This window comes from Eublepharis macularius, chromosome 19 (assembly GCF_028583425.1).
Source record: "Eublepharis macularius isolate TG4126 chromosome 19, MPM_Emac_v1.0, whole genome shotgun sequence".
NCBI classification, from domain to species: domain Eukaryota; kingdom Metazoa; phylum Chordata; class Lepidosauria; order Squamata; family Eublepharidae; genus Eublepharis; species Eublepharis macularius.
In genome coordinates, this window is record NC_072808.1 from 7,100,835 (window position 1) to 7,118,297 (window position 17,463).

Consider the following 17,463-nt stretch of genomic DNA (forward strand, 5'->3'; position numbering starts at 1 on the left):
ACACACACACACACTAGGACTTCAGCTTTCAGATGGAAAATTCCTAGAGATTTGGGAGTGGAACCTGGGGAGGGGGGATTTGGGAAAGGGGAAGGAGCTCAGTAGGGACACCATAGAGTCTAGCCTCTGATCTGCGAAGTCTGGAAATCAGTTGTCATTTCAGAAGAACTCCAGCTCCTTCCTGGGGGTTGGCAACCATACTCAGCCACATTTGGCTCTGGGACCATATACTGCAGAGCCCTAGTGCCTGCAATATAAAAATTCTGGACTAACCATGGTGCAATCCACTTACTCAAGATTAAATCCTGAATATGCACTCTTGCTTTGTCCGTTGAAGTCAGGCAATCCATGGGGTTTCGTTTGGTTAAAAGAAAAAGTAGGTCACATGACAAGAGCTGTCAGGCCTGCTATACACAGTAACTCCATATTGCTTTCTGATGCTTTCTCATTCTGTAGTTTTCCAGTGTTGTTTGCCTACAGGTTCACAGAGAGCCAGCTGTGTTCCCAGGAAGGCCTTATCTACCAGGACTAGACATCGACCTTGGAGGAGCTTCCCTCGGCTTCCCAGGCATCTACTGTAGCCGGGCAATGGGGGGTGGGGGAGAGTGGAAGGAGGTTTTGATATATTGCAACTTGTAACTAACACGTCATTCTCAACAAAGCTTCATGGTCAGCCAGAAGCGTTTATGCCTTTGGATAAATAATGGACACCTGTACTTTGAATATAATCTTTCAATAAAGAACCTTTTGAATCAAGAGACCTTAGATTTCTTGCAGCAAGGGGTGGGAGATGAAATCAGAGTAAGTGGAATTCCATAAACTGACAAGAGCAGTCAATCGCATAGGAAGGTTCTAGGGCCTGGTTGAACAACAAAAGGCTGATGACGGAGAAGAGGAAGCTCCCTGGATCTTTCCCAGGGCTGGCTCCTCTCTCAATGGGATAGTTTCAGAGAGATCTGGGCTTCCCTCATCGCTTTGGGATGGTGTGTGTGGGGGGGGGGGGTGGAGGGGAACCAGTGCTCCATGTGGCTCAAATACCAATCTGCCTGGGCTATTTACAGGCTGCAAAGTTTGGGATTCTTGAGCTACTCTGGCCAGGCCCAGCTGGCTCAGATCTCTCCCATGTGCTCTGAGAAAAGAAATCCCTGGGGGGTAGTTTGCAAGCCAGAATTGCTAGATTCCTTCCCTCCTCTGGTTGGGGTTAACAAACTGGATCCAGCCGTCTCTTGTGCAAGTTTCAGAGGTTAATTTGATTTTCTGAAATGCAGCATATAGAGGGCTCCAACTTGGTCAGTCGTTCTGCCCTTCCTCAAGGTGTAATACAGATTGAACTATACCTTTATATGCCTTTCCTTTTCCTGTCATTGGCTGGAACTCAGGGAAAGTCGCTTGCTGTCAGCCAAACAGAAAGGCAACATTTTTTTAAAAAAAATTTAAAACATTTTTTAAAAAATCTTCGAAGTGACTTCAAAGGAGGCGTTTTCAAGAGCGGAGGATTTCCGGACATGCTGAGCAAAAGACTCTCTTGTGTGACGGAATTAAGCTCCCAAATCTCGACTCTCTTCCCCAAAGGTGGGTGTTTGCTCCCACAACACACTCAGCAGTCAAACATTTTATTTCTGCACTAGGATCAGATTTGTTAATCTCTGCTGCTACTGTGTTGGTTTTGCATTGCGTGGGTGTGGGGTGGAAAGCTTAGGGATTCCCCCCCCACACACACACCTTTTTACAGGCAGCAGGGATTTCCCCACCTTTAAAAGCTACACAACAGTCAGGAATCTGGCATGGTCCATTTGTCACCTGTTAAATACTTGTGTGCTGTACAGCTTCTAAAAGGTCCCTCCAGAAAAGAGGAAAGTGACAGCACGGGTGGGGGTGCCTTTGAAAAGGGGCCAACCATCCTGAGTAGAAGGACAAATGTAGGCATAGTCTATTCCAGTGGTCTTCAGCTCATGGGTCAGGACTAGGGGTGTGCAAGCCAAAAATTTTCGGCTATAGCCGAAAGTAGAAAGCCGAAAGAAGATTCTCTATCGTTAAAGCCGAAAGCCGAAACAAGAATCTCTTTCGGCTTTCGGCTTTCGGGATTCTTTCGGCATTATTTCGGCATTCTTTCGGCTTTTTTCTAAGGGAAAATGCCTCCGTCTTCCAGGACGCTCGGAGGAGGCATTTTCCCACCGAATAAGCCCAAAATTGGTGGGGACCTTCCTCTAACCCTTCTCTAACAACCACCCAAGTTTCAGACAGATTGGACTTTGGGGGGCCATGTTATGGCCCCCCAAAACAGGTCCCCCCATCCTCCCATAAGAAAGCGAAGGAGCAGCATATTGTTAGCATGCTGCTGCTAATCTTTCTTCATTATTTCCTATGGGGAAAAAATGAAGAGGCAGGCTTCCTTTGCCAGGGGTGGCATTTTGCATGCAAAATGCCCCCCAGCCCTCAGGGGCCCTTCTCCCACCCCTCCTCCCACCCCCCACCAAGGCTCAGCCTGCTCCCACTTGGGGGGGGCCATTTCATGGCCTCCCCAAGTAGGTGCTCTAATCTCTACCACTGACAGCTGGGGGAGGCTTGTGTTGCCAGGGGTGGCATTTTGCATGCAAAATGCCCCCCAACCCTCTGGGGCCCTTCTCCCACCCCTCCTCCCACCCCCCACCAAGGCGCAGCCTGCTCCCACTTGGGGGGGGCATTTCATGGCCTCCCCAAGTAGGTGCTCTGCTCTCATCTCTACCACTGACAGCTGGGAGAGGCTTGTCTTGCCAGGGGTGGCATTTTGCATGCAAAATGCCCCCCAGCCCTCTGGGGCCCTTCTCCCACCCTTCCTCCCACCCCCCACCAAGGCTCAGACTGCTCCCACTTGGGGGGGCCATTTCATGGCCTCCCCAAATAGGTCCTCTCAGCCCCTAAAGTCCACCCCTTACAGCCCCACACAAACCCAATTCCCCCCCAGCTGCCACACACAGACCCAAATCCCCACATTAGCCCCTCACAGACCCAAATCCACCCCCACCTGCCCCACACCCATAACCCCAGGAACAGGCTGGCAAAGGCCAGCCCTCTCCCTTTGTTCCCTATGCTGGGAACTTCTAAACTCTCTTTCCCTGGGCAATTCTGCACAGCCCAGGGGTGCCACAATGGTGGGCACACTTCTGAGTGCCGGCTGGTCCCTGTGAAAGAGCACCTGAACCACAGACACCCTCCCTCAAATTCCCCCACCACCTACAGAGATGGCTGGCCAGCCAGCCCCATTGTTCCCTATGATGGGAACCAACTGCACAACAAAGAATAAAACAAGAACAACACAAAATAAAGTTTTAAAAAAATTATTTTCTCCCTTCCAAAGTACAAGTAGGCAAGTACAAGTAGGCAAAGCATTATGACACATTACACCAGCAGTCCCCCACACAGAAAAATTAACACAACTCACTTAACATCAGAGAATCACAAAACACGATTCCTGTCAAAAACACTTTATTTCTTGAACAGCTTTAGGTTACACAGAAGGGGGGCACACCAAAGGGCATGGCAGCAGTATCTTACACAAAAATAACACAACTCACTTAACATCAGAGAATCACAAAACACGATTCCTGTCAAAAACACTTTATTTCTTGAACAGCTTTAGGTTACACAGAAGGGGGGCACACCAAAGGGCATGGCAGCACTATCTTACACAAAAATAACACAACTCACTTAACATCAGAGAATCACAAAACACGATTCCTGTCAAAAACACTTTATTTCTTGAACAGCTTTAGGTTACACAGCAGGGGGGAACACCAAAGGGCATGGCAGCACTATCTTACACAAAAATAACACAACTCACTTAACATCAGAGAATCACAAAAACACAATTCCTGGCAAAAACACTTTATTTCTTGAACAGCTTTAGGTTACACAGTAGGAGGGCACAACAGGGCATGATAGCAACGTACTACAAAAAATAATACAACCCACTTCACCGTTTTTGGCAGCAATTGTGTTTGTGTGATTCTCTGATGTGAAGTGAGTTGTGTTATTTTTGTGTAGTACACTGCTTTCCTGCTCTGTTGTGCCTTCCTACTGTGTGACCTAAAGCAGTTACAGAAATAAAGTTCTTTTGACAGCAATTTTTTGGGGTGATTCTTTAATGTGAAGTGAGTTGTGTTATTTTTGTGTAAGATACTGCTTCCATGCCCTTTGGTGTTCCCCCCTGCTGTGTAACCTAAAGCTGTTCAAGAAATAAAGTGTTTTTGACAGGAATCGTGCTTTGTGATTCTCTGATGTTAAGTGAGTTGTGTTATTTTTCTGTGTGGGGGACTGCTGGTGTAATGTGTCATAATGCTTTGCCTACTTGTACTTTGGAAGGGAGAAAATAATTTTTAAAAAACTTTATTTTGTGTTGTTCTTGTTTTATTCTTTGTTGTGCAGTTGGTTCCCATCATAGGGAACAATGGGGCTGGCTGGCCAGCCATCTCTGTAGGTGGTGGGGGAATTTGAGGGAGGGTGTCTGTGGTTCAGGTGCTCTTTCACAGGGACCAGCCGGCACTCAGAAGTGTGCCCACCATTGTGGCACCCCTGGGCTGTGCAGAATTGCCCAGGGAAAGAGAGTTTAGAAGTTCCCAGCATAGGGAACAAAGGGAGAGGGCTGGCCTTTGCCAGCCTGTTCCTGGGGTTATGGGTGTGGGGCAGGTGGGGGTGGATTTGGGTCTGTGAGGGGCTAATGTGGGGATTTGGGTCTGTGTGTGGCAGCTGGGGGGGAATTGGGTTTGTGTGGGGCTGTAAGGGGTGGACTTTAGGGGCTGAGAGGACCTACTTGGGGAGGCCATGAAATGCCCCCCCAAGTAGGAGCAGTCTGAGCCTTGGTGGGGGGTGGGAGGAAGGGTGAGAGAAGGGCCCCAGAGGGCTGGGGGGCATTTTGCATGCAAAATGCCACCCCTGGCAAGACAAGCCTTCCCCAGCTGTCAGTGGTAGAGAAAAGAGCACCTACTTGGGGAGGCCATGAAATGGCCCCCCCAAGTGGGAGCAGTCTGAGCCTGGGTGGGGGGTGGGGGGAAGGGTGGGAGAAGGGTCCCTGAAGGCTTGGGGGCATTTTGCATGCAAAATGCCACCCCTGGCAACACAAGCCTCCCCCAGCTGTCAGTGGTAGAGATTAGAGCACCTACTTGGGGAGGCCATGAAATGGCCCCCCCAAGTGGGAGCAGGCTGAGCCTTGGTGGGGGGTGGGAGGAGGGGTGGGAGAAGGGCCCCTGAGGGTGAGGGGGCATTTTGCATGCAAAATGCCACCCCTGGCAAAGGAAGCCTGCCTCTTCATTTTTTCCCCATAGGAAATAATGAAGAAGATGAGCAGCAGCATGCTAACAATATGCTGCTCCTTCGCTTTCTTATGGGAGGATGGGGGGACCTGCTTTGGGGGGCCATAACATGGTCCCCCAAAGTCCAATCTGTCTGAAACTTGGGTGGTTGTTAGAGAAGGGTTAGAGGAAGGTCCCCACCAATTTTGGGCTTATTCGGTGGGAAAATGCCTCCCCCAGACGTCCGGGAAGACGGAGGCATTTTCCCATTGAAAAGCCGAAAGAAAGCCGAAAGAATCCCGAAACGTTTCGGCTTTTTTCTTTCGGCTACCCGAAACGTTTCGGCATTCCCCGAAACGTTTCGGCATTCCCCGAAAGAAGCCGAAACACTTTTATTTCGGCATTCTTTCGGCATTCTGAATGCCGAAACGCACATCCCTAGTCAGGACTAGAGATGGCCATGAGCCAGAAAAAAAATGGACCAAGCGGTTCATGGTTCGTCAAATTTCACGAACCACGAACTTTCACGAACCTGCCCCTGGTTCATTTGGTTCATTTGGTTCGTGAAAACATCACATCCAGGTCAGAAAATCATCACTTCCGGGTCAGCAGAAAGTCACTTCTGGGCCAGCAGAAGGTCACTTCTGGGTCAGCAGAAGGTCTGCAGGAAGTCCATCCCCTGTTGCCTAGGAAACTGATTGATTGGCACCAGGCTGTCTGCAGTCACAAACCAAAAAATGAACCAAACGAACCAGCCTAAAAGTTCGTGGCGGTTCGTCAGAAATTGGAAAAAGTGCAACTGGACTCTTTACTATGATGCATCTGACGAAGAGAGCTATAGTTCTCAAAAGCTTATGCTACAGTAAAGTTGGTTAGTCTTAAAGGTGCTACTGGACTCTTTTCTATTTTGCCACTACAGACTAACACGGATAACGCCTCTGGGTCTGTTTCTTTCAGGGGAACTGATCTCTAATCTAACCAGTAGGCAACCTTCCTTAAATAAACGGGGGCCTTTTCTCTCTCTCCGTTCTTCTAATATCACCATGGTTGGGGATAAATTGTGGAAGAAATTCAGGACATCTCGCTTTTCCAAACGATGCATTGCCGGTAGGTTGGTAAAAGCTTCACCTGCTCATGGGTGGTGGGATTAGGCTGTCCGCAGCTATTAATGTCACAGGAGACTTGCTTGGCTGGGGGGAGTTGGCTGCTTTCCCCTGCCTAATGCTGTCCTTTACCTGGTGAGGTACAGTAAGCAGATCTTCGGAGAGGCAGCATATTCGTTTTCTAAATAAAAATCTGGTCGGGAAGGCAAGAGCACATGGTAGTTCTTGATGGGTGGGTGCCATCTGAAAGGCCAGATTTGTAATCATGGGTTGTGGTTATACAACCATGAAGGAATGAGACTTTACACATGCTCAGAGGCACTTTTTTCCTGTACATGCTGCAGGGTCAACCCCTGACACTGAAAATGGGTCCTGCAGGAGATGATAGTCTTAAATTAAGCCCCCCACACCCAGCAAGGAACATCAAACTACATCTTGGCGTCTGCAAGAAAAGGAACAATATACACAGTGCTACAAGGTGCAGGCTTATGGCCTGGGAGGAAAGAGGCTGTGTAATAAATCCCGCTGGGCTTAAAATAAAACTCACAGGTGTTTTGCAAATCCTGGTTGATATTTCAGGGTTCTAATCAGTTTCGCAATCATAAAACACCAGCAGGGAATGATGTCACGTCTCTTACCTGAGCTCAGCATGAAATCTCAGGAGCAGGTAATGAGTCACATGCAGATGCAGCCCTAGGGAAGGTCAGAGGTCACCACGTACTGAAGCCATAGGAAGATCCAGAAGTCACAAAATTCCAGAAGGGGACTGAAATCATTGAGATCTCAAACTTTGGAGAGCTGTTCAGAAGCCACAAAAGGGAGCTGGCCTCAGGAATCAAAGGCCACGTGGAAAGCAGCCACGGGGGGTATCAGAGGTGAACGGAGGACGTGGGGGGAATGCTGATCCCACTGGGAAAGCGTTCCACTTTTCTTGCCGATGCCACCGCAGCGTGACACAATGGGGTCGTGCTGTCTCTCTCTGTTTCTCATCAAAGGCAGAGCAAGGAGGCACCCAACGCAAAGATGACAGCCAGAACTTGAAAGGTGGCATGCAGCCGCCGTCAGGGCTTCATCAGTCTCTTTGCACGGTGAGGGAGGGAGGCGCTGGGGCGGGGGAGACACCGACGCAGCAGACAAACAGAGCTCCACAGACCCATGGAGTGCGGTGGGAGACGGAGACTGTCCTGTTGCCCAGCCAACCTGGCACCCGCTCTCTCTTTGGCAGGGAGCAGCTGACACTGCCGACGGATGGGGCTGGGAATTCTTGTCCTTGCTGAGCTGACAAGTTGGGCTGGAAAGTAGGCAGGACAGCCACACAGCTGGGAAGTGGTGTTGGCTTTCAGCCCTCTTGAACAGGGGGGGGGGGCAAGCCTTGCTGAAAAGCAGCAGAGATTTTGGATGTGTGTTGGGAAAAGCAGGAAGGAAAAGAGGGAAATCTGGCCTTCTGAAAAACTGAAAGTGGACACGATCTTCTCTTAAACAATCATGCTCTTTTCAGACTGCCATATTTTTCCTGGCCCTGAGCTTTTAGCACCAGCCCAATACACCAAGAGATTCCTCAGTACTTATCCCCTTACTAAGAACACCTTTGCCCTGATATGGATAGTCCAAGTTAGCCTGATCTCACCAGATCTTGAAAGCTAAGCAGGGCCGGCCTTGGTTAATAATCAGATGGGAATCCTCCAAAGAAGACCAAGGCTGCTATGCAGAGGCAAGAAATGGCAAACCACCTCTGTTAATCTCTTGCCTTAAAAACCCCAACAGGGGTCGCCATAAATCTGCTACGACTTGACAGCACTTTCCATCACCAAGAACACATTTCCTGGTTCCATGTCTGTGTAGGGCAGGCTGCAGTCTACAAAATGAAACGTAATCTAGTCCTGTGGTTTTTTTTAAAAAAAAAGCTCTGTTTTTTCTCTCAGAAGCTTAAAACTTCAAGCCATTCAGTAAAACCAGTTTGCCCCTCCCTTCAGGACAAAAGATAAAGCATCTTCGCCAATGCTATTACTTTTGGAACGCTTTGCCAGAAGCTACAGTGAGAGCACACAGGAGCATTCAACAATAAATATCTGCCGATGGATGGTTTATTAGCTACAATGGTAAAACGAAAGCCATGGGTCGCTTTCTCATTTCTTTAATGCACACCGTTGCCAACTGATCAGAAATGCTCCTGTGCATTTAACAACCACCTGGTCTTTAGAAAGCCTTCTGGTTGATGCTGGGCTTGCGTGTTCCAGAGCAGAATTATGGGGGATTATCTAGGACAGATGTGGAAAAGTTAGATATCCTATATGGACATCAACCTGTGTGCCCAGTGTAGGAAATCCACGTTCAGTTGAATATATTTCTGACAGGTGGCAGAGTGCCTTGCTTGTGTATTGACAGCATGCATTTATTTATTCCCTGAGATATTTGCATCTAGCCTTCTTTGAAGAACTTAAGAGGCCCGTTTGCATGATCCCAGCAAAGGTATGTCCAAAAAACTAGATGCATGTGAATTTCCTATGGAATATTAATTATCCATGTTGAAAACAATCACAGATGGAACAGTTTCACAGTGTCACTGTGAAAACTGATCATCTCTTTCCCTGCTCCTTTCTTCCTTCCACTAGTTGTCCATAACATTGCAACAGTGCAGTAAATCAAAGCTATCATCACCCATGACTAGAGGTGGGCACGAACTGAAATATGAACCAAAGTTCATCACAAACTGGGCCTGTTCACGGTTCGCGAACCGGCAATTCATCAGGGCCCATTTCTGACGAACCATCATGAACATTAGGCTGGTTCGTTTGGTTCATTTTTCAGTTCGTCACTGTAGACAGCCTGGTGCCGATCGATCAGTTTCCTAGGCAATGGGGAGAAGAGGCTTTCTGCAGACCTTCTGCTGCCCCAGAAGTGACGTTTTCATGACCAGAAGTGATGTTTTCACAAACAAATGAGTTCACATGAAAGTTCGTGGTTCGTGAAACACAAAGAACCACGAACCGTGTGGTTTGGAATTTTCCCAGTTCGTGCCCACGTCTACCCATGACCATCAAATGCAACCTCCATGTACAGAGGACGTGTACCTTCAAATGCCGCATGTCAGAGACAGAGGAGGGCTATTGCCTTCATGCCTTGCTTTGGAGGGCTCCCAGAGGTCTCTAACTGGTAACAGGTGGAAACTGAATGCTGGTCTGGGGGCCCGATCCAGCAGCTTTTCTTCTGAGAGCTTGGATGGTGCAGTGGCCAGAATGTTAGACTATTCTGGGGCCGATCCTTAAAGATCAGCCCTGTGCAATGACATCACTTCTGGTCACACTTGAAGTGATGCTATCAGTAGGAGCATTTGTGCAATGGTGCACATGTGCAGAGATGATGAGATGACACCACCACCCTGGTTGCTGGGTAGAGATCCCATTCCTTTGGAAGTGACATCATGATGTGGAGCATGGGGGCGCATGCGCACTTTGCATGCTTGTGAGGAGGATCATGGGCCCACCAAAAAAGTAAGTGCCATGTCCTCCACCTCCTACTGGGAGGCTAAGAGCCAAACTACAAGTGACACCTGACAAAACACTCTATACCCGACAATAGCCCTGCAGAGAAGATTAGCACATCAAGCCCCAATCCATATGCAAAAGAACCTCCTCAGGATACAGTGAAGCCTCCCGCCATTAGCATTCCACACCCTGGGAAACTCTTACAGGATGACTCAGCTCAACCCCACCCCTCCTGAGTTAGATATAAATGACCTGCCAACATCTTTTCCGCACTGTGACCCTGAGAGATCTCTGTCTTTTGGTGCTACACCTCTGAAGATGCCAGCCACAGCTGCTGGCGAAACGTCAGGAACTACAATGCCAAGACCACGGCAATACAGCCCGGAAAACCCACAACAACCATCAACTTTCCTTAGATTCTAATCACAAAGAGAGAAATTGAATAATAGAATTTTAATCTGAAATCCTTTCAAGTATTCTGCTTTGCACTGATCATAAGGAAAGAAAACAATGTGGCCCATAAAGATAAAGAAGAATAGCTCATACTATTTATGGAGTTTTAAAGCCTTCACGACCTGGATTCCCCATGCGTTTTTACAGAGCAGTGCCCTCTTGTGGCTGTTCTTTGCTATTGCACCAATACCTGATCACTGTTACCAGAACTGCCATTTTTATAGGGGAAATTAGCAAGCAGTTCATCTTGAGCTAGCGCAGATCTGTATACCAGAGTCAGTCTTTCAGATCACTCAGCCAAGAAAGTGGAGGCTGATATTCAAATAAATAACGTTTACTAAAAGTGTTGCATATGCCTGACGTAGCACTTACATACAGCACACATACAAAAACTCAGAAATAAAGGTTGGAAGGAGTTACAGAGACATTTGCATTAGCAGGTTCCCACTTGAGATCGATGGCAGGGAGAGGCAAAACGTTACCTGATCATTGCGAGAAGCAGAGATCCCAGCAGCGAGGTTGGGGGGGGGGTGATGTACAGTGCCTGCACTGTACACACAGAGGGTCCATCTGGGTCAGGGATGGTGCACAGTGCCAGGCCGAGCACAGTGCCAGGCACCGGGCATGGTGCCGAGGACCGAGCCCCTAGCGTCAGGCAGTGCCTGCTTAAATCGCCGAAATGTGCCCTGAGGCAGGGGCTCTTTGGGGGTGCTACGTGATGGCTCTCAGGATGTTTTCAACAAAAGATATAATGGGCCAGTGTTAGGAATTTGATGGGCCACTTTAGAATCTAATTGTGTGATAGCGACACCCTTGGGGGCGGGACAAAAGGAAGGGAAGGAGTGCAGGGCGGGTTGATTGAACCTGACAGGAAGCCAGGTTGCACTTGATGGGATCAGCTCAGAATGTTCATGTTCGATGGGCGTATTGATAAGCGTCCATTATCCGCCCTGTACAGGTGGCATGTCGTTCCTGTCCCTGGGCTGCTGCAAGCGATCTGCATATCAGGGCAAGGCATAGCTTCGGACGTGACAGGAGCCTTGCGGTGAAATGGTGGACTCGGGGAGAACCGTCCGTAGTAACTGCCTGTTGCCTGAGAACATGGCTGCCCTCTGGTTTGCTTCTGTGCGTTCGTGGGCTCACTAGCGGATCTCCCGGGATCTAGCACCTCTGAAAAAAGATCACGTGACTGGTGGCCCTGCCCCTAGCACCCAAAGACCTGTGGGCCGCTTCCCCGGGTGGAGCTTCTCCCGGGCCGCTTGCTTCCTCGGCCTCTTCCCCGGCCTTTCCCTTCTTCCCATTGCTACTCATGATATGGAATAGACTTTTCATCCACACGTAACTGTGAATTTACCTTTCATCCACACATTTCTCTAATCATTTTTGAAGTCCTTAATAACCACTAGCAGTTGCCACTTCATGTGGCAGTGAAGAGGAAGAGACGTCACTTCCCGGAAGTGACGTCATCTCACGTTTCCGGTGGTGCACGTGCTTCACGCGTACACATAAGGTGCTAGAGAGATCCACTGTCTCTTTTCTCAGAAAAAAAGCCCTGGCGTCACCTCAAATTATTCTTCAGGGCTACTTCCACATAGCAAGGATTTTCCATTTGCTGCTGGAAATGCAGAGGCAGTGGTAGAATTTTCATATGTGGAGTTTTCTGCATACTTTCCTCTCTCCTGTCTTTTCTCTTTCACACCTGTTCTGCAATAATTCTACATTGATCCGCTGAATTCTACAAGATCCGCTGAAAAAAAGTCCTGTGTGGCGCACAGATAAAAGCCACACTGAACACTCCTTTAATGCATGTTTTGTACATACGCAAAGCTCTGGACTGTTCCAGTTCCAGGATCCCTTTTGTAGATGGCTAAATTAGATATTGCATGGACCAAGAAAGGAGATGTGAATATACGATGTGCAACATGAAATAATTAAAGTTACTGCAGCATAGACTATATAATGTGCCAGACTTAAAACAGAGACATCTTGTAATTGGACGGGCATGTGTGTACTTGTTTCAATTACAGCAAGCAAGCTACTGGAGGAGGAAGCTGACATGTATCAACATTAAGAAATATTGAACATAAATATTTTAATTACAGGGTTACCTTAATCCTATTCATAGGTCCAGAGGAGTTAGCCGTGTTAGTCTGTAGTAGCAAAATGGTTTCTGTACCATGCATCTGACGAAGAGAACTTGATTCTCGAAAGCTTATGCTACAATAAAATTGGTTAGTCTTAAAGGTGCTACTGGGCTCTTCTTAATCCTATTGAGTCACATACATATAAAGCAACACACATTTCCGAACTTATTTTAGACATGAAGCCACTGGAAAAGACAAATCCCAGCTGTAGTATTTCTGGCATTTGACTGGATCATCAAGGATGTAACATTTAATATTTAATCAATTTTAAATATGATTAGTGTCTGAAGAAGGGAGCTCTGACTCTCGAAAGCTGACACTCTGAAAATCTTGTTGGTCTCTAAGCTGCCAATGGACTCACATTCTGCTATAAAAATTGTATTCGCAACTCTGTTCCAATGAGTTTAAATTCTGCTGCCTCTGAAATATTTAAAGTTATCTGACCTAAATCAAAATGTAATTCAGCTAAGCAAGAGCAAACAGCATAAATCTCTACTGGACTTCAGGAGGCAGGAGAACTACCTTTGGATAGCTGCTGGCTTCGGTGACCTTTGAAGTTTTCTGCATTTCAAGCTGCAATAGATCACCTCAGCAGTTCTAATGTGGGTGTCGTCCCCCCCCCTAAAAAAATTCAGTAGAATGCTGCAGAGCAAGAACCAATATTTGGTAGCGAAAGCAGGATGAATTCCACACTTTTTGCACATGGCACCGATAGTCTTTAACAAAAAAAAAATCTTGGGCAAGCTGCCCGGAGTAGAAAGATGGATTTCCCATCACTTGCAATCCCCGAATTAAGATTTGATAACCCTTCTAAGAGAGACACTTTAGCCAAGTACACGAAAATGAGATTCCTGCAAAAATGATAAGTGGAGTGAATTAATTTCCCAGCCTCAGAGAAGAACAATTGCCTTGATATCTACAGATGATCAGGGTTTCTGCGGACACAGCAGGCCTTAACTGTTTTGCTACTGGCACCAAGAAATATTGCCCCCCCCACACACACACACATACACACTCACGTGTTTGCTTCTAGGACTGCGCTTACCAAGTTTGAATTTTGTGGTTAGGAAGAATAGCCACAGTAAAAATGGAGGGCCACAGGCCGTCCAGAAGAAAAAGACAAGTGGCTGTAGCAGTACATCTTGTGGAGCCAGGAGATTACAACCGGCTGGTATGTGATTTTCCACCTGGCTGGTTTTTTTTTAACATTACCTGGCTTGGTAATATTAGGCATCTCAGGACCTGATAGAACAAGGTATGAATCTATTTTGGATGGGGACATTCTAGATGGAGTTGTAATTTGATGGCCTAAAGTTTTATCTTAGACTATTTTACAGATTAATTGAAATAATATGTTTATGTGGCACTAAAAAACCTCAATGTTTTTTTTTTTTGCTGAATCATAACTGATGTAGTGAGTGGTCAGTAGTAGAGATGGGCACGAACTGAAATATGTACCAAAGTTTGTGATGAACTGAGCTGGTTCGTGGTTTGCGAACCGATGGTTCGTTAGAGCCCATTTCTGACGAACTGCCATGAACTTTAGGCTGATTCGTTTGGTTCCTCTTTTGGTTTGTCACTGCAGACAGCCTGGCGTCAATCAATCAGTTTCCTAGGCAACAGGAGATGGACTTCCTACAGACCTTCTACTGACTCGGAAGTGGCCTTCTGGCCTAGAAGTGATCTTCTGCTGACCCAGAAGTGACGATTTGCTGACCTGGATGTGATGTTTTCACTAACCAAACAAACCTGTTCATGAACCGGGGCAAGTTTGTGAAAGTTCGTGGTTCATGGTTTGTGAAATGCGATGAACCACAAACCGCATGGTTTGTTTTGTTTGTTTTACGGTTCGTGCCCATCCCTAGTCAGTAGCTGAAAACAGCTGCCTCATTTTTATAAGATTTGGATACTCTTTAAACTGCTTGATTATACGCCTGAAGTGAATATTACTTGTACTCTGTCTACGAGGAGGAATGACTAATCATTGGGCCTTTATATCTGAAGAAGTTGCTTACACACAAAATAAGAGCCCAGGGAACTCATCAGAGTTATATTATAATGCAGCTGATGAAGAGAGCTGTGGTTCTCAAAAGCTTATGCTACAATAAAGCTGGTTAGTCTTAAAGGTGCTACAGGACTCTTTACTATTATAGCGTATGTTACTTTAGATCCCCTTTGGGGAGAAAGATGGGATATAAGTAAAAATATATTTAAATTTTATTATGTTTATATCAAGTGTTCAGTACAACACCTTAATTTGTTCTACCATCTCCAGTTTTGCACTATCTATCTATCTATCTATCTATCTATCTATCTATCTATCTATCTATCTATCTATCTATCTATCTATCTATCTATCTATCTATCTATCTATCTATCTATCTATCTATCTATCTATCTATCTATCTATCTATCTATCTATCTATCTATCTATAGATATAGATATAGATATAGATATAGATATAGATATAGATATAGATATAGATATAGATAGATACTTTTGTGTTCAATATAATATTTATTGCTCCGCATGACACATAATGTTGTTATATATGCATTTCTATGATAATTAAGCATTTCTATGATAATCGCTCCATTGCTAATGGCTTAATACAGTCAATTGCTTTTATTCGGGCACTTTCTACTGTGGTAGTTTGATGTTCCAGAGGAGTCTTTTTTCCCCCTTTTTGGAAGGACATCTGATAAGTTGTGGCCATTATGAGTGCTTCCAGGAAATCGTCCACATGCATTTGCGAATACGTTCTTTGCATCACAAACAAGCAATTTATTGCAATTGTGGTGCGGCCATTCATCCTCTTCTTGAACTGCAATCAGTATGTGTGTTGCGTCAACCAAACTATTTATCCCTGGGAATGGAGCAATTTTCAAAGAATTCGCTTTTAACTGCTGCCACCTGTTCATCAAAAGAGATAGTGATGAATTCACCAGTATGCTCAAGCATAGCATTAAAAAAATGGTCCAGGAAGTAGCTAACAGATGACACGCAGATAAACAGTGCTGTATGGTCCTCTAGAAGGAAAGGATGTATGGAAATCTGTCTTCTCTTATGGTCTTCTCTTACGGTTCAAAATTCTCAATGTGCTGCTTCGTGAGAATGCCATTCAATGGCAAAATCAGTAATATTTATTATTGCATTTATTACTATGGCAAAATCAGTAGTATTCACTATTGTAAAGATAGCTAGAATATGAGGGAAAACAGGTTCTATTATTATGAAGCTGCAACTCTTTTCCACCTATGGTGGAATGGTCCAAGAACCTAAAGTTTTGGAAATAGTGATCGAACTGCCTTGTTCTTCTTCACAAACATTTACCTTGTGTTCCAGAAGTCTTTCTTTAGAATTATGTGCTAATAGTAGCAGTTATTGACTTCATTTATACCCCACTAAATGTTTTGTTAATGTAAATGTTAATGTAAATTGGCATGCAATTATATTTATTTAAAATAAAGAAATGGCAGTGTTGTCTCATCGTTGGCAGAATCAAGCAATATTCAGAAAAGAGCCAAAAAGGAAACAAAGAAACAAAAAGGTCAGGCTTTTTTCAAAGAGAATAGCAACTCCCTTCCCCCATTTTTCGTAACGCTTATATAATAGGTTTGGTTTCTAATAATAGCACAAACCATACCACAATGTTAATTATTTCACTTCATTGTGGAGCTCACTGTAGGAGACAGAGGGCCAAGCTACACATGACGAAAGACACTTGCCTGGCAAGTGGATTGAGTGGAGGGCAAATGAACAGGGAGAAATACACTTGCCGTTCAAGTGTCATTTGTCACTTGTAGCTTGGCCCTCAGAAGAAAGAAAACTAGCACAAAAGCAACATAGAATCATTTAGCTTCAAGCCATCTTCTGACAAGACTGTAGCCAGTAGCCAGTCTGTAGCCAGTCTGACAAGACTGTAGCCAATGTTCTGCACAAAAATTTATCATGCTACTCTCTGAATTCCCACCTTTAATTTGAAAGAAAAAGACTTTTTAGCCTTTTTCATTGTGGAGATAATATGGGGAAAGTGTTGTGCTTCCCTTCTTGTGATTTGAGTGTTCCCGTTCTTAAAGTGCAAGCCATGTCCATGCATTCTCTTTCATAGAGTCAACTCAAGTTTGGCTAATTGAGAATGCCTGAAAGGCACTGCTGGCACATAACAGAACATACCATGTTAGCGCATGTGAAAGCAAATGAGCCCTGGGTCCCAAGGTGATGGTGTGTTAAGCTGATAAAGAGAGACACAACTGGATTTGTTATAAGGATTAATCCTTGGACATATCTTCTATTGCAATATAAGCTTTTATGCATCATATGATGGGTTGCGTGCCAGTACAGCTCAGTTTGGAATTATTTAAAAGCCTTAGCATTTTAAATGCATTTTTTTAATTCTTGCAAGAGAAGGTGTGCCACATCAAAGAGAAAGCATTCAAGTGCTCATGGTTCAGAAGCTAGAAACAAAGCGACAATTTGCTCAATTCAGGCCTCACAACAACAAAGCACAATTTCTTGAAAATCTTTGGGTTTACAATTTTGGAAGGGGAAGGAAATTCACAAGCTGAGGACTGTATTTTTTGCCTCATAATGCCATCTCCACAAGCCAATGTTCTGCTAACTGCCTAGAACCATCTTTAGCCACTTCACAAGAAGCTGGACTTTAATTTTTTGTTTCACTTTCCGATGTGAATACTTTTAATCGTTATTAAGACAGTTTCTTCTAGCAGAACTACATAGCAGTGCTTTAGCTACAGAAAGTAAATGCCAGACAACTAAGTAAGTTTATATAACTCAGTTTTCCCTTTTGCAGCTCTTCTCACAAAACTCAAGCTCTCACTCACTCCTATTGGTCGGTAGAAATGTATTCCTCATCAACTGCCTTATATGTCGGGCCCTGACTGAGTCTTTTTTCCCTCAATTGTACTGCATCCGTTTTTGCTAAGTAAAAGGACTACCGAATTTTTCTTTACTTCTGCTATCTGACTTATAAGCAGGGCTTTTTTTCAG

At 45.5% G+C, this 17,463-nt stretch overlaps 1 protein-coding gene across 2 annotated transcripts in view; it reads right to left on the bottom strand.

Moving 5' to 3' along the window:
• Nucleotides 1-7,049, bottom strand: part of ZNF385A (zinc finger protein 385A) — a 201,971-nt gene extending 194,922 nt beyond the window's left edge. For both annotated transcript variants that reach the window (XM_055003145.1, XM_055003143.1), the window contains exon 1: nucleotides 7,009-7,049. In XM_055003145.1, the coding sequence (XP_054859120.1) occupies nucleotides 7,009-7,021 (13 nt within the window). In that variant the 5' untranslated portion in view covers nucleotides 7,022-7,049. The remainder of the gene's footprint in view (nucleotides 1-7,008) is intronic.
• Between the last annotated feature and the right edge of the window lie 10,414 nt (nucleotides 7,050-17,463).